At 39.3% G+C, this 22,726-nt stretch overlaps 2 protein-coding genes and 1 long non-coding RNA gene across 9 annotated transcripts in view; 2 read left to right on the top strand and 1 right to left on the bottom strand.

Annotated features, from left to right (window-relative positions):
• Positions 1-7,062: 7,062 nt before the first annotated feature.
• dhh (desert hedgehog signaling molecule) lies at positions 7,063-12,261 on the top strand. Its single transcript, XM_067446037.1, has 3 exons — positions 7,063-7,960; positions 10,674-10,935; positions 11,143-12,261. Exons 1-3 carry the CDS (start codon positions 7,649-7,651, stop codon positions 11,925-11,927), a joined length of 1,359 nt encoding a protein of 452 aa, XP_067302138.1. The 5' UTR covers positions 7,063-7,648; the 3' UTR covers positions 11,928-12,261.
• On the bottom strand, positions 11,193-15,351 carry LOC137078592 (uncharacterized). Its single transcript, XR_010905316.1, has 3 exons — positions 15,203-15,351; positions 11,480-11,671; positions 11,193-11,309 (listed from the first exon to the last, which is right to left on the bottom strand). It is a non-coding gene; the product is annotated as an uncharacterized lncRNA (long non-coding RNA).
• kmt2d (lysine (K)-specific methyltransferase 2D) overlaps positions 14,690-22,726 on the top strand; it is a 33,032-nt gene continuing 24,995 nt past the window's right edge. For 5 of the 7 annotated variants that reach the window (XM_067446034.1, XM_067446033.1, XM_067446036.1 and 2 more), the window contains exons 1-11: positions 14,690-15,046; positions 17,891-17,973; positions 18,324-18,429; positions 18,697-18,899; positions 19,927-20,036; positions 20,143-20,305; positions 20,396-20,567; positions 20,656-20,770; positions 21,445-21,626; positions 21,821-21,978; positions 22,449-22,598. In XM_067446034.1, coding sequence (XP_067302135.1) covers positions 17,925-17,973; positions 18,324-18,429; positions 18,697-18,899; positions 19,927-20,036; positions 20,143-20,305; positions 20,396-20,567; positions 20,656-20,770; positions 21,445-21,626; positions 21,821-21,978; positions 22,449-22,598 — 1,408 coding nt within the window. In that variant the 5' untranslated portion in view covers positions 14,690-15,046; positions 17,891-17,924. Of the gene's footprint in view, positions 15,047-17,180; positions 17,561-17,890; positions 17,974-18,323; positions 18,430-18,696; positions 18,900-19,926; positions 20,037-20,142; positions 20,306-20,395; positions 20,568-20,655; positions 20,771-21,444; positions 21,627-21,820; positions 21,979-22,448; positions 22,599-22,726 lie in introns of those variants that run through there. The other 2 variants (XM_067446032.1, XM_067446031.1) reach the window with 2 other exon arrangements.

Raw genomic sequence — 22,726 nt, 5'->3', positions numbered from 1 at the left:
GATTTTGTAAGAAAAGAACCGACATTAATAAGAAAAAAACAAATAATCATTTATTTAAGAAAAGGATATGAGAATTAGATTTGTTTTGTATCAGATTGCGATATTGATTTGTTTTTTGAGTGGGAATACACCCAACTTAATCACTTTGACGATTACTATTATTTCTTTAAATTAAGATGTACTTAAACGTTTAATAAACAATCATTTGCAGAACGCTCCGATTAATAACGTAACCTTAGTTCCCTGAGATAACGGGGACGGGCATTGCTTGCATTTCTGGTGTGTATGGGGAAACGTTGTATTTTTTTTCTGTGCTTTTCACAGACATATGGCTTTTAGCCCGTCAGAAAGAATGGGGCCTACTGCCTATTTAAGTAGGGAAAAAAGGTAGCCTGACAAGCCAGACCCACATCAAGATGTTTGGTCTGGAAACTCACCATAGACAGGGCTCAATCCGAGGGGCGGGATAAACGGTTGTCTTTCAAACTCCCTCTGCACGCGATAGGATAGCGCTACCACCAACCAGAGCAACGAAGGTGAAGCAAAGCTTGTTGATAGATCAAACATTCAGCTAAACTCCGAACACATCTTCCCTTTTTAAGAATGACTTCAGTGCTGTTCTTTTCTCAGAGAAAAGCTTAACTCCAAGTCTTCCAGAATCGCAGTCAAATCTGATTCGAAAGACCGCCGCCATTCGCCAGTTTCTGTGTTTACTAGAAGCACGCAAACGCAACTCGGCCGTCGTCATTATGGCCCCGCCCGCCGACTCTATACACGATGTGATTGGGCCAAACAGATTTTGAGGAATACAGCTCAGAAGGTTATTGAGAGTTCCTAGACGACACTTGCGGGCAGATTAAATTTGCTGCCGCTAGGGTGCGTCTAGATTTCTAGGCTAGCAAAAAGGCCATTTAGTCAGAATTTCTTGACAGAATAGCAATAGCATCAACTAGTGCATATGTGCAGTAGCACGGCAAGATAAGTAATGCTTGTTCCCGTTATCTCAGAGAAACTAGGTGCTCCTTTTTAATATGGTTTACTTGCATTGCATCAGTTTTTGATGCATATATGGAATGGTATGCAAAACTGCTGTGCTACCAGCGGAGAACGGAAGCCATCCTGCGAAGCCATAGCCTGGGGAAGCTCAATGACAAAGGCCCCAGATAGGCTACTACAGTCAAGGACTTAATGCCAAGAAATGGCAGGCTCAAGTTTGGGACCGGACCCTATGTATCTATAAGGCAAAACCCCTGAGGGAGACAAAACCCGTTCCTGAAGGGGCAGGATGCCTAGGATATAGAACCTGATAAAAGTGGATGGCAAGGACCAGCCGGCCACCGCACGAATGTGAGCCATGGATATTATTCTAGACTAGGCCCAGGAGGAGGCCATTCCTCTGATTGAGTGGGCCCTCGCCCCAATAGCTCACTGGAAATTCAAGGAAGTGTAGGCTAGGGCTATTGCATCCACTATCAAGTTGAACAGTCTCTGCTTTATAACTGGCGGCCTCTGAAGCACACAAACAGCTGTGACACACAAAAGGGAGAACATAGTGAGATGACTTTTACCCTAAAGTGCATGGAGAGTACCATAGGCACATAATCTCACCTGGATTTAAGGACAGCTTTGCCGTTGTTTGGTCTAAACTCGAGGTAGGAAGCGTCCACCTAGAGAGCCTGCAGGTCACCCATTCGCTTGACTGATGCCAGAGCCAGCAGGAGAGTGGTCTTTAGCAAGAGAAGCTTAAGATTGGCTGTTGTAAGGTGCTCAAATGGAGTACCCCTGAATGCTCACAGAACAATGAACAGGTCCCATGAAGGGACCATATTGGGTCTAGGCAGGTTTAGCATCTTGGCCCCTCTGAGAAATCTGACCACCAGGTCATGTTTCCCAATTGACTGGCAAGCTAAAGGGGCATGGTACACCACAATAACTGCCGTGTATACTTTGAGAGTGGATGCAGCGCATGTACCATCCAACAGCTCGTGCAGGAAAAGGCAAGACATGGGGTCTATGCTGGGCTACGCAGCATCCCGGAAAAGATAGCCCATTTTTGTATATTAAGGAGCCTGGTCGAAGGTGCCCTAGCCTCAGAGATTGTGTTCATGACCCTCTGGGAATCTCTGTCGAGAGGCTACAGGTGGAGGCTGGGGATGACAGATTGACCCCTCCACTTAGGAAAGGAGATCCCTTCTCAGCAGGATTGACCAATGTGCTGCAGACCACAGCTGGACCATTCCTGGAAACCACAGTTGGTCCTGCTAGACTTGTGCCACGAGTAAGACTGAGCATCTGGTTTGGTTGATGACCTGAGGGAGCATAAAGATGCAGAGGCGGCCACCTGTGGGCTAATGCACACATTTCCCTCTAAAAGAATCAGAGCAGTGGGTGTTCTCTTTCGAAGAGTGCTACCTAGCCGAAAATGTTCCAAATCATGCAAACTCTTTCGGGGTGGTCTCCATTCCTCCGAAGACAGTCCGTTCCAGGATGGAATATATACTATAAACTGATGTTTATAGAACCAGGCCCATGTATAGCTCTTACAGAGTGGAGATTTTCCTGTGCCCAAAGCCAATCTGTTCAGTAGACGGGACCTGAGATCCCTAGTGATTTATATAGGCTACCACTGTCATAACGTCTGACCGGACAAGGACATAGTGCCTTCTGAGGTCCAGGTGAAATTCTCTTAAAACCAGGATCACAAGTCTCTTTTCCAGGCAGTTCATGTGCCAGCTCGACATCGGTATCGCTAACGCTATGCTTCGGGTCTAGCACTCAGGGTCTAGCACTAGCTTAGGGCGGGATCCCTGGTTTAACCGGACAGAAGTGCTCCTTCACCTCGGGTTTTGTTTTTAGCTGAGGCTGAGCGGGTGATGAAGGCAGCTTGGCACACTGCTGAATCGGTGTTGATTTAGGGTGACTTGCAGCAGCTGAGGAACTCGCTCTTTTAAGCATAAAATGACGTGTCTTCTGTGTCTTCCGTGTCTTCTGGGAAGCTGTCAGTGAAGCTATCCACTGCAGGAAGACCGAAAGAGCCAGAGAGAGAGACTGGGGAGTTGAGGAAGGCTGTCTTTTCAGAAAGACTTCTGGGAAGAATGGAGCTGGTTGTTGGCGGGGAGCCTGCTGGTGGCACCTTGACTTCAGGAACCATTCATCAACGTGGCTGCACGCGGGCTCTTTCAGAGCCAACCAGTCCAAACCCAAATCCCTCAATGCCTTCGTATGGACGCGGATGAGTTCTGAGTCCTCTGAGTCCTCTCTTTAAGCGGCTGGAGGGCAGAGTCATCACCAGACTTTGCCAAGTCCTCGCCAAGTCCTCTACATCAGATGCCACTAGAGACACTGAGTCATCACAATCCTCCCCAGAGCCGCCGACTGAAACCATGCTGCTTGCGTCAGAAGAGGTCATCACTGGTGAAAAGCACAGGCGATTCAGCATGTTGTGGAGAGAGCGAGGCACGTGGGCGCTGATCTGTTTCTTCTGTTTCGGCTTGAGAGAGGAAGACAACAGGAGAGCGTGCGAGACTCATGCTCTTGCAGTGCAAACAAATGGTCCCTGTCAGTGCCTCCTCTGTGTGGGTGCGGCCCAGACAGCTCACATACTCAAAGTGCTCGTCCGAAGGATGCAGAGCAGTCCTGCATGAGCCACACTCCTGGTGCGACATTTTGCAACAAGCGCTGCTTTGCTCTTTTAGATATGCCCTTTGAAAAGGCTTGCACTGTGAAATTTGTTCTTTTCGCGGCTTGCACAATGAAATCGCTCTTGCTTTTGCCAAAAAGCTACGGGGCAGAAGGAAGGAAAGAATCAGTCTTTTGACTGAATCGTTTGAGTGAATGATTCAATGACAGGAACTTATTTTGAAGAAGAAATTATTTTGCATCCACTACATAATATAGTATGTTCAGTATTAATGTAATGTAACATACTACATCTGCAATGTTGTAATTATCACAACCACAAATCCTCTCCTGTAGCCTCATTGAATAGTAAAGTGTCCACTGTGTGCACACTAAAGAATCTCAACGGAAGTAGTAGGTCATCCAGGAACTTTTTTTCTACTCTTTTGTGAGTACTGTGAATTTGGACATAGTTCTTTTGTCACATATTGTTTTTTTTTCTGTGTCAACTATAGTAGAGAAATGTGCAATTTTAGATGCAACTATGCGGTCACTTAAATATTTATCTAAATCGATCAGTGTTTTTAAACAAATGGGTTGAGTAATTGATTCAATGACTCATTCATGAATCTAATCTACTATACTTTCATATTTACAGAAATTCTAAACAAGGTTTTTTTATCGTATAGTTGTGTATGTGCTATGTAATTGTGCTGTGTAAAATATGAAATAGCTATTAGCCATACAAAAGCAAGACATGAAGTTGTCTTTTGCATGATACCGTTTGTTTTCCTCATTGAGTACTGCTGTAAAAACATGTTTCTAAATCTGGCCAGCATGATAGCAGGTATATCTGTAATATATTCTTTTCTCTTGACCTTTAACCTGTTTGTTTTGGGTCAGGAAGTTCCACCCTGATCTGCTATTGTTCTGTCACAGTTGTTGTATTACTACAATTATTATTTATTCAAATTTCAATCTCTTCTAGAAAAAAAGCACAGAGCAAGGAAACCGTAGGCCTACATGAAGTAAACCAGGCCATAATGCAGCATGGTGTATCCACATCTATGACAAATCCTCTTGTTTATCCATGAACCCTTGTCACATTGCTCTGGACTGCGATAAGCATGTTATTTAAGGTAAGGGGCAGCCTATGAAGCTGTATGTTGGCGCTGAAGCCAGAAATCATGTGCTTTTAGTATAGCACAGTACGACACACCGCCCTGCCTCTTCCTGCACTGATAACAGGGTGAGGGACGATAGAATTGACCGATGGTGGTGGGTCATAATGGGTGTCAGTTCCTTGACTCTTCTCGGCGACCCCCTCATCTCGGTCCCCCCAACAGCTTTTGTCTCAGGAAACCTATTCTTTAAAGCGTCTAGTCAGCATTTTCCTACCAAGTCTAAGTGCCTCTATCTTATTTACAAGCCCGTGTTACGTAAACATGCTCTTTAACATTTGAGATGATTGATTGAACACCATCACCCCCGAAGATCAGCTGACTATTTGAGGCAGTTTTGGAATCGAGGGCTTTGCGAATGACGCAGCATCTAATTTTGCTGAGGCCAAGTAAAGTAGCATGAGCTCAACGCTACTTTACTATTATAAGGCCAGGTGTAGTCACGATTCGTCTGTAACGGGAAAAGAGGGCTAGAGTAACTCTGGCAGGAAAGATCTCATTTTCTGTGCTGTGGCTGCTCAGGAAACTCAGCCATTCACTGTTCTATATACTCCCATCCTGAAGTGGGGGAGTGAGGTCGCTTAAGAGGCTACGGGGTGGGGGGATGCAGAAATACTAATAACAATTACACAGTTTCCATTTTGAAACAGTCGTGTTTATTTTTATTGTCATCTCCTCCCTTTAATGTTTAATGGCAGTTATTTTCTCTATTTCCCCTTTGGCGGAATGTCAGTATCACTGATTGTGCTCTTGAAAGTGTTTGCACTTGTGATTAAGCCTTTCCCCACATTTGCGGTTATTTGTGGTGTCTGGGACATGTGATTGAACCATAGATCTGTCCTCCAGAGTTTTGGAAGAGCATAATAAAAGACCTACTGCATGATCTTGGATCTATTCTAATATGTTGCATAAATAAATTACTTGAACACAAAATTATATCTTACCTGGTATTTCTCTATTAGTCTGAGACTATAGTAAAAATGTGTAATTACATTTTTAATTAAAATCTGAAAATAAAGTTGACAGTTTTTACAAAGTTTAAAACTAAAATATGTTATGAAGGAAATTAATATAAAATATTAAGTTTAAATTTATCAAACATGTTACATAACTAAACCACCTGAACACAAAATAATATCTAGCTTTAGTCATTTTTGTCTATTGGTGGAAAAACATCTGATTCAAAGTCTAATTTAAACCTGAAAACAAGTTAACAAGTTTAATATATTATTATTATTATTATTATTATTATTATTATTAAAGATTAAAGATTGAGAGATGTCCTAAGAGTGTTAACCTTTACATGTTTTATCCGTGTGTGTGAATTCATTGTCGGAGATGCCAAAGGTCGGGATGCATATCGTGGGTCAGCGGAAATCATTTTGATATTTTGCTGCTCTTTATTTTTCTTACTCTCGCTAGCATTGCCATATTGACTCAAGATATTTGTGATGTCTTCTAATTTTGAGCCATTGTTCTGAGTTGGTTTAAAATTACGAAGCTGATAAAACATGGGTGTTAACAGCCCTGAGGTCTTCTCGGCACAGGGTACATCTGTCAGCCTGTGTCTTCAAAAAACAAAGAGAGATGAATTAATGAGTCATAGAAATGTTGCGAATGACTATGTTATCTCTTAGCTGGAAGTTGTCAGTGAAACCTAGATTCATGTCACTGACCCTCACCTGCAATTAAAGACAAGCTGATGGACTGAAATTAATTGGCTAGATGTAAGCAATTTGCTAGTACCATTGGGGACACTGGGGCTAGTTGTCAAACAAGGCTTTTTAAAATTTTTATTAATTAGAAACAATTATGTAAGAGTCTATATAAGACAACTTCTCAGGACAACAGTTTAAAAAAAAAATGTGAAGTATGGACAAATTGTCAAATGTATGGCATGTTTTAAGTATATATAGGCCTATAATCTGTAAAAATAGCCTAAATAAATAAATAAGCTACTGACATAGTTTAGTAAACGCCTTTGGGGCATGTTGTCACAAAAGATCAACGGCGAGTTTGTAGAAATTGATTTTAATTATAAAACGACCCAGAGAAATAGTCTAGGCTATTGATTATATAGTCCCCATCGGGTTGTAAATACACAGCAGAGAAAGTAAAACTCTGCACTCATTGCAATTCACTGAAATGACTTCACAACTGCATGACTGAAACGCGCTTGAGGAGGCGTGTGCGCTACTGTCCCGGAGCGCGCGCAGGAAGAAGGGAGGGCGATTTGTCCGGTCACAAATACTCAACGCAACGCTTAAAAGCGGGAGCAAACACATGTTGATTCAGAGTCAGAGCCCTCATACAGTTAAGGAATGAAATTATGTTTGAGCGCGACTATGAGGCAGGACAAACAGAGACACGCGCTGTGAACATTATTGCAGAAAACGCTGTTTCGCGCGGAGCTGTCCAAGGTGGGGTAGGATGATGGGATGAAGCACCTGTTGCTATGCCAATATCTACAAACGAGGATGCGATCAATCCATTTCTGCTTGGAATACTGAAATTTGGCTTTATGAATGGATTGACCTGTGTAAGCTCCTTGAGAGCTAGATATTTTATGCTAATTATATGGAAAGTTCGTCAGTTTGAACACTCACCATGTCTGGATGTCGGATGCATTGATGTTAAGGTCTAAACTAATCAGTTTAATCTGGAAGCCATTACACTTTGGTCAATGATTCACGAGCCTAATCCCCACGAGTGCGCATTTTAATTCAACACCGTGATATGGACATGGAAAAAGTCAGTTGTGTTAACGAAATGCCACCAGGTGCTGGGAGAGACGCTCGCGCTGCAGGGTTCGCGGCTCGCTGATCTCCTGGCACAATTCACGCGCGTCAATGACGTTGACTCATTGGTTAAGGCTGGCAAGGCTCGGCCTGCTGACTGCGTGTCTTTATTCATGGCTGGCGGTTGACGGATGCGGGCCGGGCCCCGGTCTCGGTAGTCGCCATAGGCAACGCAAGTTGACTCCAATGTCTTACAAGCAGTTTGTGCCCGGTGTCTCTGAGAACAACCTGGGAGCGAGCGGAAGAGCGGAGGGCAGGATAACGAGCAGTTCGGAACGCTTCAATGAGCTCGTATGCAACTACAACCCTGACATTGTCTTCAAAGACGAGGAACACACCAAAGCCGACCGGTTCATGACCAAGGTAAAGGAAACCCTTGTCTGTTAATAGAATCAACTTTGCACTGCATGGTGCTTTTTGTGTCTCTTAACATGCAAACAATGACTAACCATTTTTTTGTTTTGTTTGTTTTTTTCTTTATGAGTTTTTGTGTATCACTTTATCTTACATTCCATGATGTAGTAGGGAACAGTTTTCAATAGTCAATACTTCTTACTGTGGTTAAACTGTTTATTATTGACAATGTAGGCTATTTGTGTGTGTGTGTGTGTGTGTGTGTGTGTGTGTGTGTGTGTGTGTGTGTGTGTGTGTGTGTGTGTGTATATATATATATATATATATATATATATATATATATATATATATATATATATATATATATATATATATATATATATATATATATATAAACTGTAAACTGTCAGCTTTGTTACTGTCAAGTGCCAACCCTGTTTGACACAGGGCATAGGCATAGCTGTATCCTAACTATTGAACTATTGCGATTTTAAAATGTACACAATTAGAAAGACATATTTGTCTTCTATAATGTTTAAAATCTAATTTAAAAGTTAAAAAAATAGAATTAAGAGAATTAAGGCACAGATTTCGTGGAATGACCCAGATGTATGGGTGTAGTTGTTGCATTATTCCAAACAAATAGATTGTTATCCACAAATTAATGTAAAGAGATTCACAAATATTAAATAAATTCACAAATAAATAGAATGAGATCCACAAGTATATGCAGGAGTTTCACATAAATGTATTAGATTCACAAATATCTCAATTACAAAGACATCGCCTATTTGACTAATGTTTAAAATCTCATTTAAAATCAAAATGGAGAATTAAGGCACTGATTTCGTGGAATGACCCAGATGCATCTGGTGGCCCTTTCAACTCTCTCAGCCATCCATGACATACTTCATGCACTGTTAAACAGTACTTGAAATAAAGGGGTTTTGTGATTCCTGTAATTCAGATGTTTCATTGTCACACTTTTCTAGGTAGCGAATTGATGCAAATAACTATTATGATAATATACAGTGACAGAAGCTGAATTATTCAGAACAAGCCCTGCAAAACTGATCGCCTTAAATGAAATAAATCTTAACTTATTTAAATGTTTATGTGTGTAGCTGAAACTCTGGGACCAAACTAGTCCAATAGGAGAGCTTTTGACTGTCATGATGTTGATAGAATGTTACCCATTTTCCATGTTCCCTAGGCAATGTAAAAAAAAACAACAACCCATGACAATAGAACTGCCGACTGCCACTGCACCATTTAATCTTTAACCAAGTTCTTCGTTAGAGCTATAAAATGATCACTACACCTCTACTTCCTTAGCCTGGTGTGTGTGTGTTCTCTTGTATAAACATGAAGATAGGTAAGGCAGCAGATAACATTGTGATGAACACAAAGTATACTAAATATTATTTTTAAACCTTAAATATACAAGCCACAATATGAGATAATGTTTCAAGGCAATTTAATGACAATTTCAGTTAAATAAGGGAATAGAAAAAGACATTGTATTGTTTACCATGTCCTAATCTGTTATGGTATCATCATAGGACGTTTTGAGATATTACTGATAAGTTTGATATCACTGATAATAAGTTTGACTAGATTGGCATCTAGTGACTACCCTTATGAAAGTGCTCTGAGTTGGCGTATGTGTACGTATGCATGTGCCCTCTTGTTGCCCAACTCTGAAAGCTATCCTTTGTGCATCTTTTCAAGCCTCTGCGGGGTCGCCTGTGCAGAATTCTCGCCTGTTGAAGTAATGGCACCATCGGAAAAGCCTCTATTGTAGTTTTCACAATGAATTGCCTCTGTCCAACAGCATTGCGAGAAAAATCTCCCTGGTTTGTTTTCTTCCCCTCTTGATTTCTCACTCTTGCTGTCACATTCCCAAGAACACGTCTAAACATTCCATCCATCTGCCCTCTCGCTCAGACTGGTTCTTGCTTTCTTCTCGCTTGCCTTGGCTTTTCGACCCTGTCTTGCTCTCTCACCTTTTCCCATAGCCTCTCAATCACATTATATTATTTTCACAGATAAATAACACAACCTTTTCACAGATTCTCCACTGTGTGAGGTGTAGAGAGACACAACTTTCTAAAAATCTGTTGAGGAAGTCGAAAAATGCTTTATTACAAAGTCTCAAGGTTAACACTGAAGTCGTTCAAAAGCCTGTGTGAAAGTGTTCCCATCGTGTGAAGAAGGGAAAAAAAGGGAATTGACCTTGACTTCACTCTGTGACCATGCTGAAGTGTCCGAAGAATGCTGGAAATGAGTTAAAGTTGCTTTGTTCTTGTTAGATGTTAGGGGGTGGAAATGGCCTTTTGCAGAACTGACTAAATATGCAGAGGTTTGCCAGCACCCATTTCTGCCAAAGAATTGTGAAAATAGTTAAATGTAATGGTATTTGCTATAGGCTTTCAAAATGAAAGGATACAGTCTGGAATCAAAAATTCACTCTAATATTAATATTATGCCTTATGTCAAACCTGTCTGAATTTCTTTTTCCGTGAAACACAAAAGAAGATATTTTGATAAATGTTAAAGTGTTTTTTGAAGAATGGCTGTCATAGATGTTTAGAATGACATGAGTAAATGGTGACAGACAATTCATTTTCAGGAAACCATCACTTTAAATGAAAAAACAAACAAAACAAAACACTTTTGTGTCACCTGTATGATGGTTTCATTTATTTTTTCCACTTCGCAGCGCTGTAAGGACTGCCTCAATAAACTGGCAATAGCAGTAATGAACCAGTGGCCTGGGGTCCGACTGCGAGTGACAGAGGCCTGGGATGAGGATGGCCATCACCCTCCTGGTTCTTTACATTATGAGGGCCGTGCTGTCGACATCACCACCTCAGACCGGGACACAGAAAAATATGGACTACTTGCACAGTTGGCAGTGGAGGCTGGATTTGACTGGGTGCACTATGAATCCAAGTACCACGTGCACTGCTCTGTCAAAGCTGGTAAGCTTATTTATTTTCTTTTCAATGTTATTTCTCATTCAGATCAATGAATGTAACTCTTAAAGTGACAATTCACCCAAAAATTAAAATGCTGTCCCATGTTGATTTGGACCCCATTGACAAATGAGGGTGAGTAAATGATAACAGCATTTTCATTTTTGGGTAAACTTTATCCTTTAACATCATTCTGCCTCTATATTTTTCCAGATCACTCTGTAGCCGTGGAGAAAGGTGGCTGCTTTTCAGGATCGGGACTTGTGACAATGGCCGATGGTGTGCAAAAGGCTATTTCGAGTTTGCAGCCTGGGAAGAAGGTGCTTTCCTTGTCTGGGTCAGGTGAAATTGTTCTCAGTCGGGTACTTCTCTTTCTACATCTGGATAGAGAGAGCAGAGCAACTTTCTTCATTTTTTGCACAGAAAATGGGAAACAAATGGCGATAACTCCCAATCACCTCATCTTTGCGGCTCACAATCTCAAACTGCACCAGCATGAGTATGAAGCTATTTTTGCCAAAGACGTTATGACTGGAGACTATATACTTACTACTGGGGACAATAGAGGAATTCAGCCATCTAAAGTTGTCTCAATTTCACTGGAGGAGAGGATAGGGGTTTATGCTCCTTTGACAGAACATGGGAACTTATTTGTGGATGGCGTGCTGGTATCCAACTATGCTTCTATTGAGGATCACAGACTCGCACACTGGGCGTTTTGGCCTGTCCGTGTCTTGTTTGGCTTTTTCCAGACAGAAATGGAAGAAAACATACAAAGAGCGGTGGTTAAAAGTAGTGCCATGATCCCTAATATCAGTTCCACAAATCAGACAAATGCGATGCACAATAATTCTTCCAGCACATGCAGCAAATTCCAAGATGCCATAATGGAAATGGAAAATGAACATATTTTTTTGCAACATAAGGAGGTTTACTGGTATGCAAGGCTTTTGCACACATTAGGACGGTTATTTCTTGACGCTCAGAATTTTTACTGATGATCAAGACAAAGAATACACAAACATAATATAAAATTGATTTTTGGAGACCAAAAAAGGGAAATGCATTAGGCACTATAACTGGTATAATTACTCATGACATAACATCCTGTTACCATTACTTTATTAATTGAAAATATGTAAATGTGTTGCCGTTATCCATATACTGTATGTGAAATATTCAGTGTAACTTAAAAATCATATTTTTCAGATAATACTCTTCATATTGAATAATCACCATATGGACAATAATGGGATTTGAAATGTAAACTTGTATTTTTATGTTTGTTTTACAAGAAAATATTTCAAAGAATAATAAATATTTATTTTTATACATTTGGATTCATAATATATATTCCATGTAGTTCAGATTATGCCTTGAGGCCTTTTGTTATACCAAACAGACACTGATACAGTTGTTGTAATCATATTTTTTTTACTTATTATAGTTTATCTTGTTGTAAAATTAACCTGATTATTCACACAAAACTTGTTTTTTACTGAGTACACAATATCATGTCAGGTCTAATCTGTTGAAACACATCAGTTTGAAAAATCACCATATTATATTACATCCTATAGTTAGTCAGTTAGAAGTTATAAACAGAAATGAGTTGCCAACTAAATATTGTGTTAACACTGTTTAAACATTTCTGACTAATTGTGGTCATTTTCCAGTGTCTGAAATAATCAACCTTGTCTTTTGCTAAACAGGAATTAACAGGTTGGCTTTTACTAAGTGCATCACACCCCCTTGTGGACACCAAATAACACACCACAGTCTCTTCTGATGTGCTTAGTATGATTTACGATCTGTTCTGATAAAACAGCTTCCTGAAATTAATAAAGTAATACATTTTTGTTTGTGATATTTTTAAGTCATTCTCTATTATTCTTTGTGTTTAAAAAAAATGTGAATAAGCATTAATGATCAGGGAAAGGCTTCTTTTGTTTAATTATTATAACAAATAATAACAAAAATCACATTGGGTGTGCAATGTGCATATAGGAAATTATTTAAAAAGAAAATTCACAACAGAAGTGCACTATGCTCTTCCATTACAGCCTGACAATGTAAAATATTTAGCACTGTAATGCTAAAAATATGTTTTTGAGACTGTGTTGTTGGTTTTTGGGAAGTGCATGCCTTTTCCTCTGTTTATTTTTCCCAGCTGTGAAGGTATAGAAGAGGATTATCTTGGTCCTGGAGGGGGCAGATGGACACACACCCCCACTGGAGAGGAGCTGTTCTAAACTCCATCTGGACCAGGCCAATGGCAAAGACTGTAGTGTAGGCCCACCCAACTATTACGTTTGGTGAACCAATCAGATTTTTAAGAATAATCTACCAGGCTTCCTCCAAACCTTTGCTGTGCAAATTAATCCCAGTGAAAGCTGAGAAGAAGTTATTAATCTTGTCAATGGGTATATGATCAGAAAGTACAGACTTTTTTTTTTTTTTTTTACTGTGCCAAGTTATGTTCTGTAGAGATCAAAACACTGTAGCTGTTTGTGTTTTAAAAGACACTGTGCACAGAATAGGTGTGTACTGTGCAACTGAATGTTGCAATATCAGATTTTAATCGTGACCTATATAAAGCATGATTGAGTTAGAGAACATGACTGCATTGTAGTAGATGTTGGTAGTGTTTTTATTTCATAAATGGCCAATGTTTCATACTCTTCTCCAGTATGCGAATTAAACATTATATTTGAGTGTGTTGAGTGCTGTATTTACTGGCTTGGCAGCTCAAAGACAACACATTAAAACGTGCTTGGTTTCTTGATTAAATAACAGGTTAGTTTATTCAACAATGCTAAGATGATAATATTTGGTGAAAATAATTTGGTGAATTTGGTAAAGAAATAGGCATCTGGTATTTTATTTTAAAATGGGCATCTCTTGCATTTGCACTCTGGGATCAATAAAGTGTCTCTTTTTAAATCTATACTTAACTAAGAACAGACATAGTTAACCTTTGAGCAGGGAATATTTTGTGGTCTCATTTACTCATTTGAAATGTTTTGTTTAGAATTGATTTTCGTTGAGCTAATAAGTGTGCTGATTTTGAAAGCAAAGATGAACTGACATCTATTATGACTAAATGTCTGTACTGAGAGCGCATGTGAGCATTGTTGCCAGATAATAAATAGGCCACTTAAAAATGGCTACTCACTTAAAAACGTTGGGTTAAAAATAACCCAACGTTTTGCAAAATAACCCAACATATTGACCCAATATGTGTAACCCAACGGTTGGGTTAAAAAAATAACCCAACGTTTTTTTACTGTGTACCTATTTAAGGCAGAATAAAAAGAATAACTCATTTGATTATTTAATTGTTTACTTGTAGGCGACAGACAGACAGACAGAGAGACAGAGAGACAGACAGACAGACAGACAGACAGACAGACAGACAGACAGACAGACAGACAGACAGACAGACAGATAGATAGATAGATAGATAGATAGATAGATAGATAGATAGATAGATAGATAGATAGATAGATAGATAGATAGATAGATAGATAGAAATACAATTCATAACAATTAAAACAAACAACAGTTATAGTTACTTAGAGCATCGCATCTCTTCAGCACTACAACATTTGACAAGAAAAACATGAAACGGGAGAAAAGCTCTCTAGTCCCAGTGCACCCCTAATTTGTTTGTCCTCTCAAAAGTAGGGGTCGCAGTTGAACTCAGCATCGGTGTTAAAAACATGTTTTAATCTGCAGCCTGCACTGCACGCACAGACAGAAAGCTGGTGCCGTATCCTTCAAACTGTTACATGAAGCAAGTTTATAAAACAAGCTTGCTAGATTTCTCCAGATTGAAGATCTGGGTGTGGGTTAGCCAAGCTTCTCAGTCTGGAGGAAAGCAGCAAACATATGAGTCCAGCATGGACTCATTTGATTCATTGGTATTGGCCAACCTAAATCTTAATATCAGGTAGTTTTGCAAACGTTTACTCGTCCGACAGCACTTCCCCCATCAACAACAAACTAGTAAACCCTGCCTAGCCAAAGCTAGCTTAATGAAATGAAACGGACCCCAGCGATTATTATCCGGAGGATTGTTCCGATCATGTACGAGGACGTTAGCAACGCATTGTAGGTGAGTGTAAAAGTAGTATTGAATTTTAAATATATATATATATATACTTGCTGATTAATCACCCTAGCAATACTCGGGCCCCCCTTCTACGTCCCTTGAGCGAAGTGAGTGCGAATCTGTCGGCCAAAATAAACGTGCTGATAGCTTCATACTTACCATTGCGTTTCCTAAACTCAAGGTTAAAAACACCAACGTTAGGAATGTGATGTTATTGTGCAGGCCGTTTAGTTTTTTGTTTTAACAATAGCTTGTTGTGGTTTGTAGTGTAGCGTGGTTCATGAGTGTTTATGTCCTTGGTAAATGGGTAAGCCATATTTTTAGCCAGCACCAGTCTATGAACGAACCGTCATTAAGACCTTATGAACACCGACATCTCTAAAGCTTAAGAGTCACTGTGTTGCTTACTGTCAAGTACACATTGTCGTGTTATTCCCAACGTTTTCTTTGCTATCTAAGTCATTAAAACCGATCTATCTGTTGTTGCTGGAAAGAGCAACAGCGTTTTGGAGTATGAAAGTATGCGGCTAGCAAGCTGAGTTAGCAGATGTGAAACTGGGTTTTATTTATTTATTTTATTATTTATTTCTTTTTTTGTGCAAAAGTGGGACTGATAATAAACTTTGATACAAATGGGTGACTAATCTATTATATTTTGTTTTATAGCAGTGCTTGCAGTTGTATGGGTCACTACTTGCAGCCTGTTAGCATGCACTGCTTTACAGGCAATACGTTTGGTTACTTTTTAATATTTCCCTCGGTATAAAACCATTGAAAATGTTGTAACAGAGGAAACGAGTTTAAACTTGATTTTTTAAAGGACTGTGCTGTCTGTAGTATACGTGAATGTGGTCGTGAGTTAGCGTATTTTAGGATTTAAACTGCTGGGAAAACATGTCAACAAATTAGTGTGAAAGGATTTAGCTTGACAGTTTATTCCCAAGTTAAAGGGTCAGGGATTGTCAAAGTGGCGTGGTAATTATTTTAGGTATCGGGTGTTTTCAGTTAATTCCGTTCAGCTAAACGATAATAAATAACAAGCACTAGGGCGAATGGCACTAATGTACCATATTTTGAAATTAGCTACGCAGTTGAAAGTTAAAATGGGGAAGCACAGTGCATAGGATTAGTTATCTGTACACAGTTCCTTATGCGAACATCTTAACTAAACAAACTGAGGAAAGAAATTAGTGTAGACACGTTTGAAGAGTTATAAAAACATGGTCACCGTAAACGCAATTTTAGATTTCGTTTCCTGAATAATCCGATATATCAGGATAAACTAGAATATCATTATCAACAAGAATCACAACACAAATGTTTCCCCATAACAGTCACTCGCATTAATTTTGAACTCTATAAATTAATTTAAGGATTATATTATCTATTCCAATTACATGCTTTTAATTTATGTAAACTTTGCATTCATAATTAGAGGTCATGCGTAGCCTAAACATCCTTTAGAATAGGGTGTCCACCAATCGCGTGTTTTTTTAAAGTCTATCTGGTAATTACATAAATATTTGTAAATACATGCAGTTTTTCCACATACACTGAAATATGAATTAAAAGCCACTAAACATGTCACTACAATTCAAATTATAATTATTATTAAATACTTTAATTGTTTTCAAAAAAATTTAATGGAAGGAACCCGGCATATAAATCAGATTTATATACAGTTTTTTTATACATGAAATCTTGAGCACATTATGGAACCTTAAAACTGAATTGCATTTTCTTTTCAACTAGCACTAGATATGGAATATCTATAGATAGATAGATAGATAGATAGATAGATAGATAGATAGATAGATAGATAGATAGATAGATAGATAGATAGATAGATAGATAGATAGATGGATAGATGGATGGATGGATGGATGGATGGATGGATGGATGGATGGATGGATGGATGGATGGATAGATGGATATGCAAGGTACAACAGGAAACACAAGAATATACGTGTAAAAAGATAGAATAAATGCTACTTCAAATTAAGTTATGCTGTTATGATACCTTCTGTTGTCATTTTGTTATCATGACCACATTTGATTTTATAAATGTGCACTTTATAACAGGCGGAACAAAATAACGTTGCCCATGTTTTAGTCCGACCTCTTTATCTGTGTCACAGGAAGCGCGGTACACGGAAGTTGTATTTTCTTTGTGTTTCTCCCTTTAGCGTCGTTTTACATAAAGAAAGTAACATGTTATCTTAGTTATGCACGAATTTATAGAGTTTTATTGACCGCGGGTCATCACTAAGCAACCGAGCTGTGTATACGTGGCTGTATATACCTGGTTTGATGATGGGCGAATGGATTATTTTGCATAGAGTTTGTTAACCCCGGCCAGAATGCTAGCGTGTTAGCAGCTTCTAGGCACTACTGTAAGCTGAGCAGAACGACGCAGCTGCAGGATCAGACAAATTTAACAACCCCCCTAACCGTTGTTTATCTACCAGCGTTAACCAAAACGGAGAAAATGCACAGTACACGCGAATCCACCTCATGGTTTGTATTTAATCAGCTGCTTTGTGTTTTCTTATATTCACTAATGTTTGCGTAGTTAGGTGTGGAGTAATTTGAACTTTGCTGGATTATGCACGTTAAGTACGCGTTTGCGGAATGACTAGACATTACCAAAAACAGTTGATCCAAAGCTGTGCATTATTTAGAGAGTCTAACTTTTTCTTTACCGTCTTTGAGATGCTTAAATAAAATGGCACAGTGGTTTTGTGGTCGTAGATTATTGCAAAACTTGGATTTGTACATGCATGCTGCTCTACGTTGGTGATACCAGCATTTTGTTTTTGAATTCTCTAACTGTCCTACCTGTTTCAGATCTCTGCAATAGAGATCTTCTTCAGGAGTAGGAATGGACGAGCAGAAATCAAACTGCGAAGAAAATGATTCAGAAACTGCAGGTTAGTAATCATCAGGAAAACATGCATCAGAATAAAAAGATGATTTCTTTAGCCACAAGTGTCATACGTGTAATTTTACTGTTTTTAAAGGGCAACCCCTTTTATAAGTGCGTGTTTTAGTAACCACCTTTTTAATCCATGCAGTTTTGTGGATGCAATAATGTTGATAGCTTTCAAAGCATGTAAAAATAATCTTAAATCTTGCACCACAATGATATCTTTGAATGGGAATCCTCTCTAGCATGTGACCTTTGCTTGAATTCCCTTTGAGGGAACAGTGCTACCTATCTGGGATTTTTAAAGGGCACATTTATATTTGCTTCATCTTACGGCTACCATGTTTCTCTCAGCTGATGATGGGACCCCTGCAAAGGAGAGTGTCCAAGCTGAGGGGGAACTGAGTGCCCCTGTTGCTGCACAGGACATCTCTGGCACCATTGTGGACACTTCATCATTGTAAGGACTTCTATAAATATTGCGGTTCCTTTGCTTTGCATAAAATGTAGGTCATACTTGAATAGCTCAGTTTACAGGAAAAGGCTGTCTTCATTAAATAGAGCATGGGGTTATGTAGACAAAATGGTCACTGGTTTATCAGCCAAGGACAAATAACACACAGAATTTGAATATTAATGCTTCTCATTTGATTGCACTGAGCTGTTTTGATGAGGCAATGTGTACAGAGTTGCTGATCATAATTTTTTGTGTTGGTGTTTTCTTTAGGGAAACTGTCAGGGCCTGTGCTCTCTGTAACTGTGTGGAGCGCAGTCTGCATGGTCAACGGGAGCTCCGGTGTTTTGGACCCTCCTCCGATCGGCCCAGCTTGGAGCCCTCTGTCTCCTCTCTGCCAGCAGCTGGAAATGATGACCTGTCTTCCATTGGATTCTCTGAATCCACCTGCCTGGCATCTTTCTTTGATGACACAGGTATACTAAGGAAATCGAGTGGTTTGAATAATAGTGATGTCACTGTCATGATCGGATGCTGGAGTAGTTTCTTTCTTATTCGGCACCTTTGTTCATCTTTGAGCGAAATTTCATAGTTTCTAATTGCGTTAAACATTTCTATTTGTGAACATTTTGAACAATACAGAGCTGAGTTTTTTTTGTGGTCCTGTTGTTCAGATTTGAATGTCCCTTGCAGATATTTTTACGGTTGCCAACCACAAAAAATATGCAGTTTATTATTATTCTTTTTTTATTATTATCATTTGCATGCCTACAGTCTTTCAAAAAGTTCAGGGTTATTAAGTTTCTTATGCTCACAAAGGTTACATTTATTTGATCAAATGCAGTATAATACTAATATTTTTAAAAAACATTAATGATGGCCAAGCTGAATTTACTACTTTTCTGATTTGTTGCCCAAGAAACATCTTTGTGCTGCTTAATATTTTTTGTGGAAGCAGTGACTTTCAATATGTGCATGTAAAAAGAACAACATTTATTTGAAAGAGAGATTTTGTAGCATTATACATGTCTTTTAATGTCTTTTGATCAGGATTTATGAATCCTTGCTGAATAAAACTATGAATCTATTTTGAACAGTAGTTGATTTGTTTTATGTAACAGCTATTTAAGTTATTTATAAATTAAATTAAATACTTTATGAAATCAACAAATGATTTTCATATTTTTCATTTGTTTTTACCATTCTAACTGATGCTTACATAATTACAAAGTATTATATTTATGAATAACATAATTTTTTAAGTATTTCTTTGTATTATAATGATCAATTATATAATCAAGGTTAAAATTTGGATGATAAAGTTTGTTTGTTTGGTATAAGAAAAATGACAGTTATAATGTTATATGTATTTGTGTTCATGCATTACAAATGAAAAAAAATCTCAAAAACCTTGCCCATAAATGTTTCTTTTATAATCAAGATCAAAATTGGGATATAAAAAAATAGTAATGTTATAATTGCAAATAATTAATTATGAAACAGGGAGCTGCTGGGTTCACCACTGGTGTGCTGTGTGGTCAGAGGGAGTGGAACAGACTGAGGGTGAGGTGCTGATAAACGTGGATAAGGCAGTCATCTCAGGGATACAGCGGGTAGGCAGAGAGCTTCCTTTATTGAAGTATTTAACCATATAAATATTGCTTTATGGCAGGCAAACTAACTTTTCCATCTTTTTCTTGGCTTTTCTATCTGCTTCAGCCATGTGATTATTGTAAACGGATGGGCGCTACCATCCGGTGCCGGGCCGAAGGCTGCTCACGGTTCTACCACTTCCCCTGCTCGGCTGCGAGTGGATCATTCCAGTCCATGAAGCAGCTGGCACTCCTCTGTCCAGAGCACATAGACAAGGCAGAGGAGATTGGTACGGAATTGCAGCTTAAGAGACACGATATCATCCATAAATAATGTTCACGGTTATTGAGATGACAAACTCGCCGTGTTTGTTTTGCAGCCGGAGAGGAGGCGTGGTGTGCGGTGTGCGACTCTGTTGGAGACCTGTCGGGTTTGCTATACTGTACGGGCTGTGGGCAGCACTATCATGACGCCTGTCTAGAAATCAGTGCTACACCACTTCAGCGGTCAGGCTGGCAGTGTCCCGAGTGCAAGGTTTGCCAGACCTGCAGGTATTTTTTTAATGCTTCTCGCATCTTTACTTAAACCCATGAAACTATATTTAAATCGGTGTTAACAATTTTTTTTAATGATGATCAGGCAACCAGGAGAGGATTCAAAGATGCTGGTTTGCGATGCTTGTGACAAGGGCTACCACACCTTCTGTCTACTGCCAGCCATGGACTCTGTGCCCCCTGATTCATGGAAGTGCAAAGTAAGCTTATACTCATGACTCACTCTTACATGCCCTTAATCTATCACCATTTAAGGCAGAAATTAGACCTGTGCTGTTTATTTACATAGTTGCTCTGCTTTTCTCATACCCAAAATTGGGTGGAGAAGCCACTTGATTTTTTCAGCCAAGGTTCCCTTAAAAAGGAAAATTGTTGTCATTTTACTCGCCACCATGTCGTTAAAACACAAAATAGGCTGATCCAGTTCAAATTAAATGTAATCTAAGCACTTTTAAGTCACACAACACATTTTTGCATTTAACTGTGCTCTTTTTCTATTGGTTTCTATGTAAACATGCGCTAGGTGGACACCTTTGACAGTTGTGGTCACGTCTCGCATCCTTTGCAAAGTCTTGCGATTGATACGCTGTTCTAAAAACGCAATGCTCGAGTTAAAACACATTTTTAGTGTGTTTTTATGGCATGCAAATTCTTTTTTTTGTCTCTCACTTTAACTGCAAAAGATACTTTGTGTTTGATCTCTATGGAGGTTTGATATGTGTGCCATCCCTTTTATGGTGTTTATTTTGAGTGATTGTGGCGTGTGTTGGTGATATCAGTTTGAACAGATGTTTGGCAAATAGGAAAATGTGATTTTTGTGAGTGAAATATCACTCTATTGGTTTGGCTGACCTCATTTGCATGTCTGTTTTAGCGGTGCCGTGTGTGTATTGACTGTGGCATGCGAGGACTGAAGCTTCCTGGCTCTGAACAGTGGTTTGAGAGCTACACAGTATGTGATGGCTGCCAGCGTAGGCGAACCTCTGTCTGCGGCGTGTGCAGTAAAGCCGTGGAGCCCTCGGCCACACTCCAACATTGCTGTGCCATCTGCCACAGGTTAGTTTGTGTACCTCCTGACATAAAGAATAGGCAGGTGAGCTGCTTCATGTCTAGACCAGAGTGTTTGGTGCTGTAGAAGCAGTTTACTAAAATGGAAGTGACCTTTAAAAGTACTTTTTGCCATGAAGTAACACAAACTGACTTTAATTTGCCTCTTTGCATATTTTTAACTGGTTTGGTGTCCTCCACAGATGGGTACACAGAGATTGTGCCTCTCTGTCAGGGCCTCCTGAGGAGAAATGCATCTGTGTGCTCTGCAAAGAAATCCCAGATGAGGTTCCAGTTGAGTCTGAGGTGTCATCTACACATGTAGATGAAAAAGTTGATTCAGAGGTGCCAATGGAATTGGGTATGTTCTCTAATACTCTGTTTTTAACTGTTTCCAAGGGCTCTTAAAAACGAGTCTCTTATGATAAGGACTAAATAGGGTCCAAGACGTACTTATGATTGTATTTTTCATGTGACGTTTGTTGTGTGAATACTTATTCCTGTTGCCTGTATTCTTGTAAATCATTTAGGTTTTAAATTTAGACTGTTATCCTATCACTTTAATACTTCTATGCTAAAAGAAAAGTTGCACTGACCCCAAACTTTTGAATAGTGTACCTGATAAATGCAAATTTGAAAATTCAGGAATTGAAAATGTTCTTCAAATTCAGTTCTGAATGCTGCATTGCAATCATTGTTTTCTCTGTATAGTGATGTTTTATGTGGTGTCATGGGTTAGTTGGTGATACCCAGCCCTAGTTTTTGTTCTCTCTGAGCTGAGTATTATTGACTGATATTAGATGTGGATATTGAGCTGATGTTTCATTTCAGGGACAGAGCTTGAGGTTGTTGGAATGGCAGAGGTGAAAGAAAGCATTATAGAGGAGGAACTACGGCCAGAAGGTGCTGAGGGCTCCACAGAGGCTAATGTGCACAGTGAGGTCTCTACAGAGCAGCAGGCTCCTTCATCTGCGGTTTCAGGTAAATTTCAAAACCCACCATAGTTCAGGTTTTTATCTGCAAACACATCCCCTGACACGAGCATTTTTATTTTTAATGGTAGCATAGTTAAGTGTAAATATATAATTATATTTTCGTGGGGGAATTGT

This window comes from Pseudorasbora parva, chromosome 6 (assembly GCF_024679245.1).
Source record: "Pseudorasbora parva isolate DD20220531a chromosome 6, ASM2467924v1, whole genome shotgun sequence".
In the NCBI taxonomy this organism is placed as follows: domain Eukaryota; kingdom Metazoa; phylum Chordata; class Actinopteri; order Cypriniformes; family Gobionidae; genus Pseudorasbora; species Pseudorasbora parva.
The sequence above is the reverse complement of the archived record's forward strand: the minus strand, read 5'-3'. Positions and strand labels throughout refer to the sequence as shown.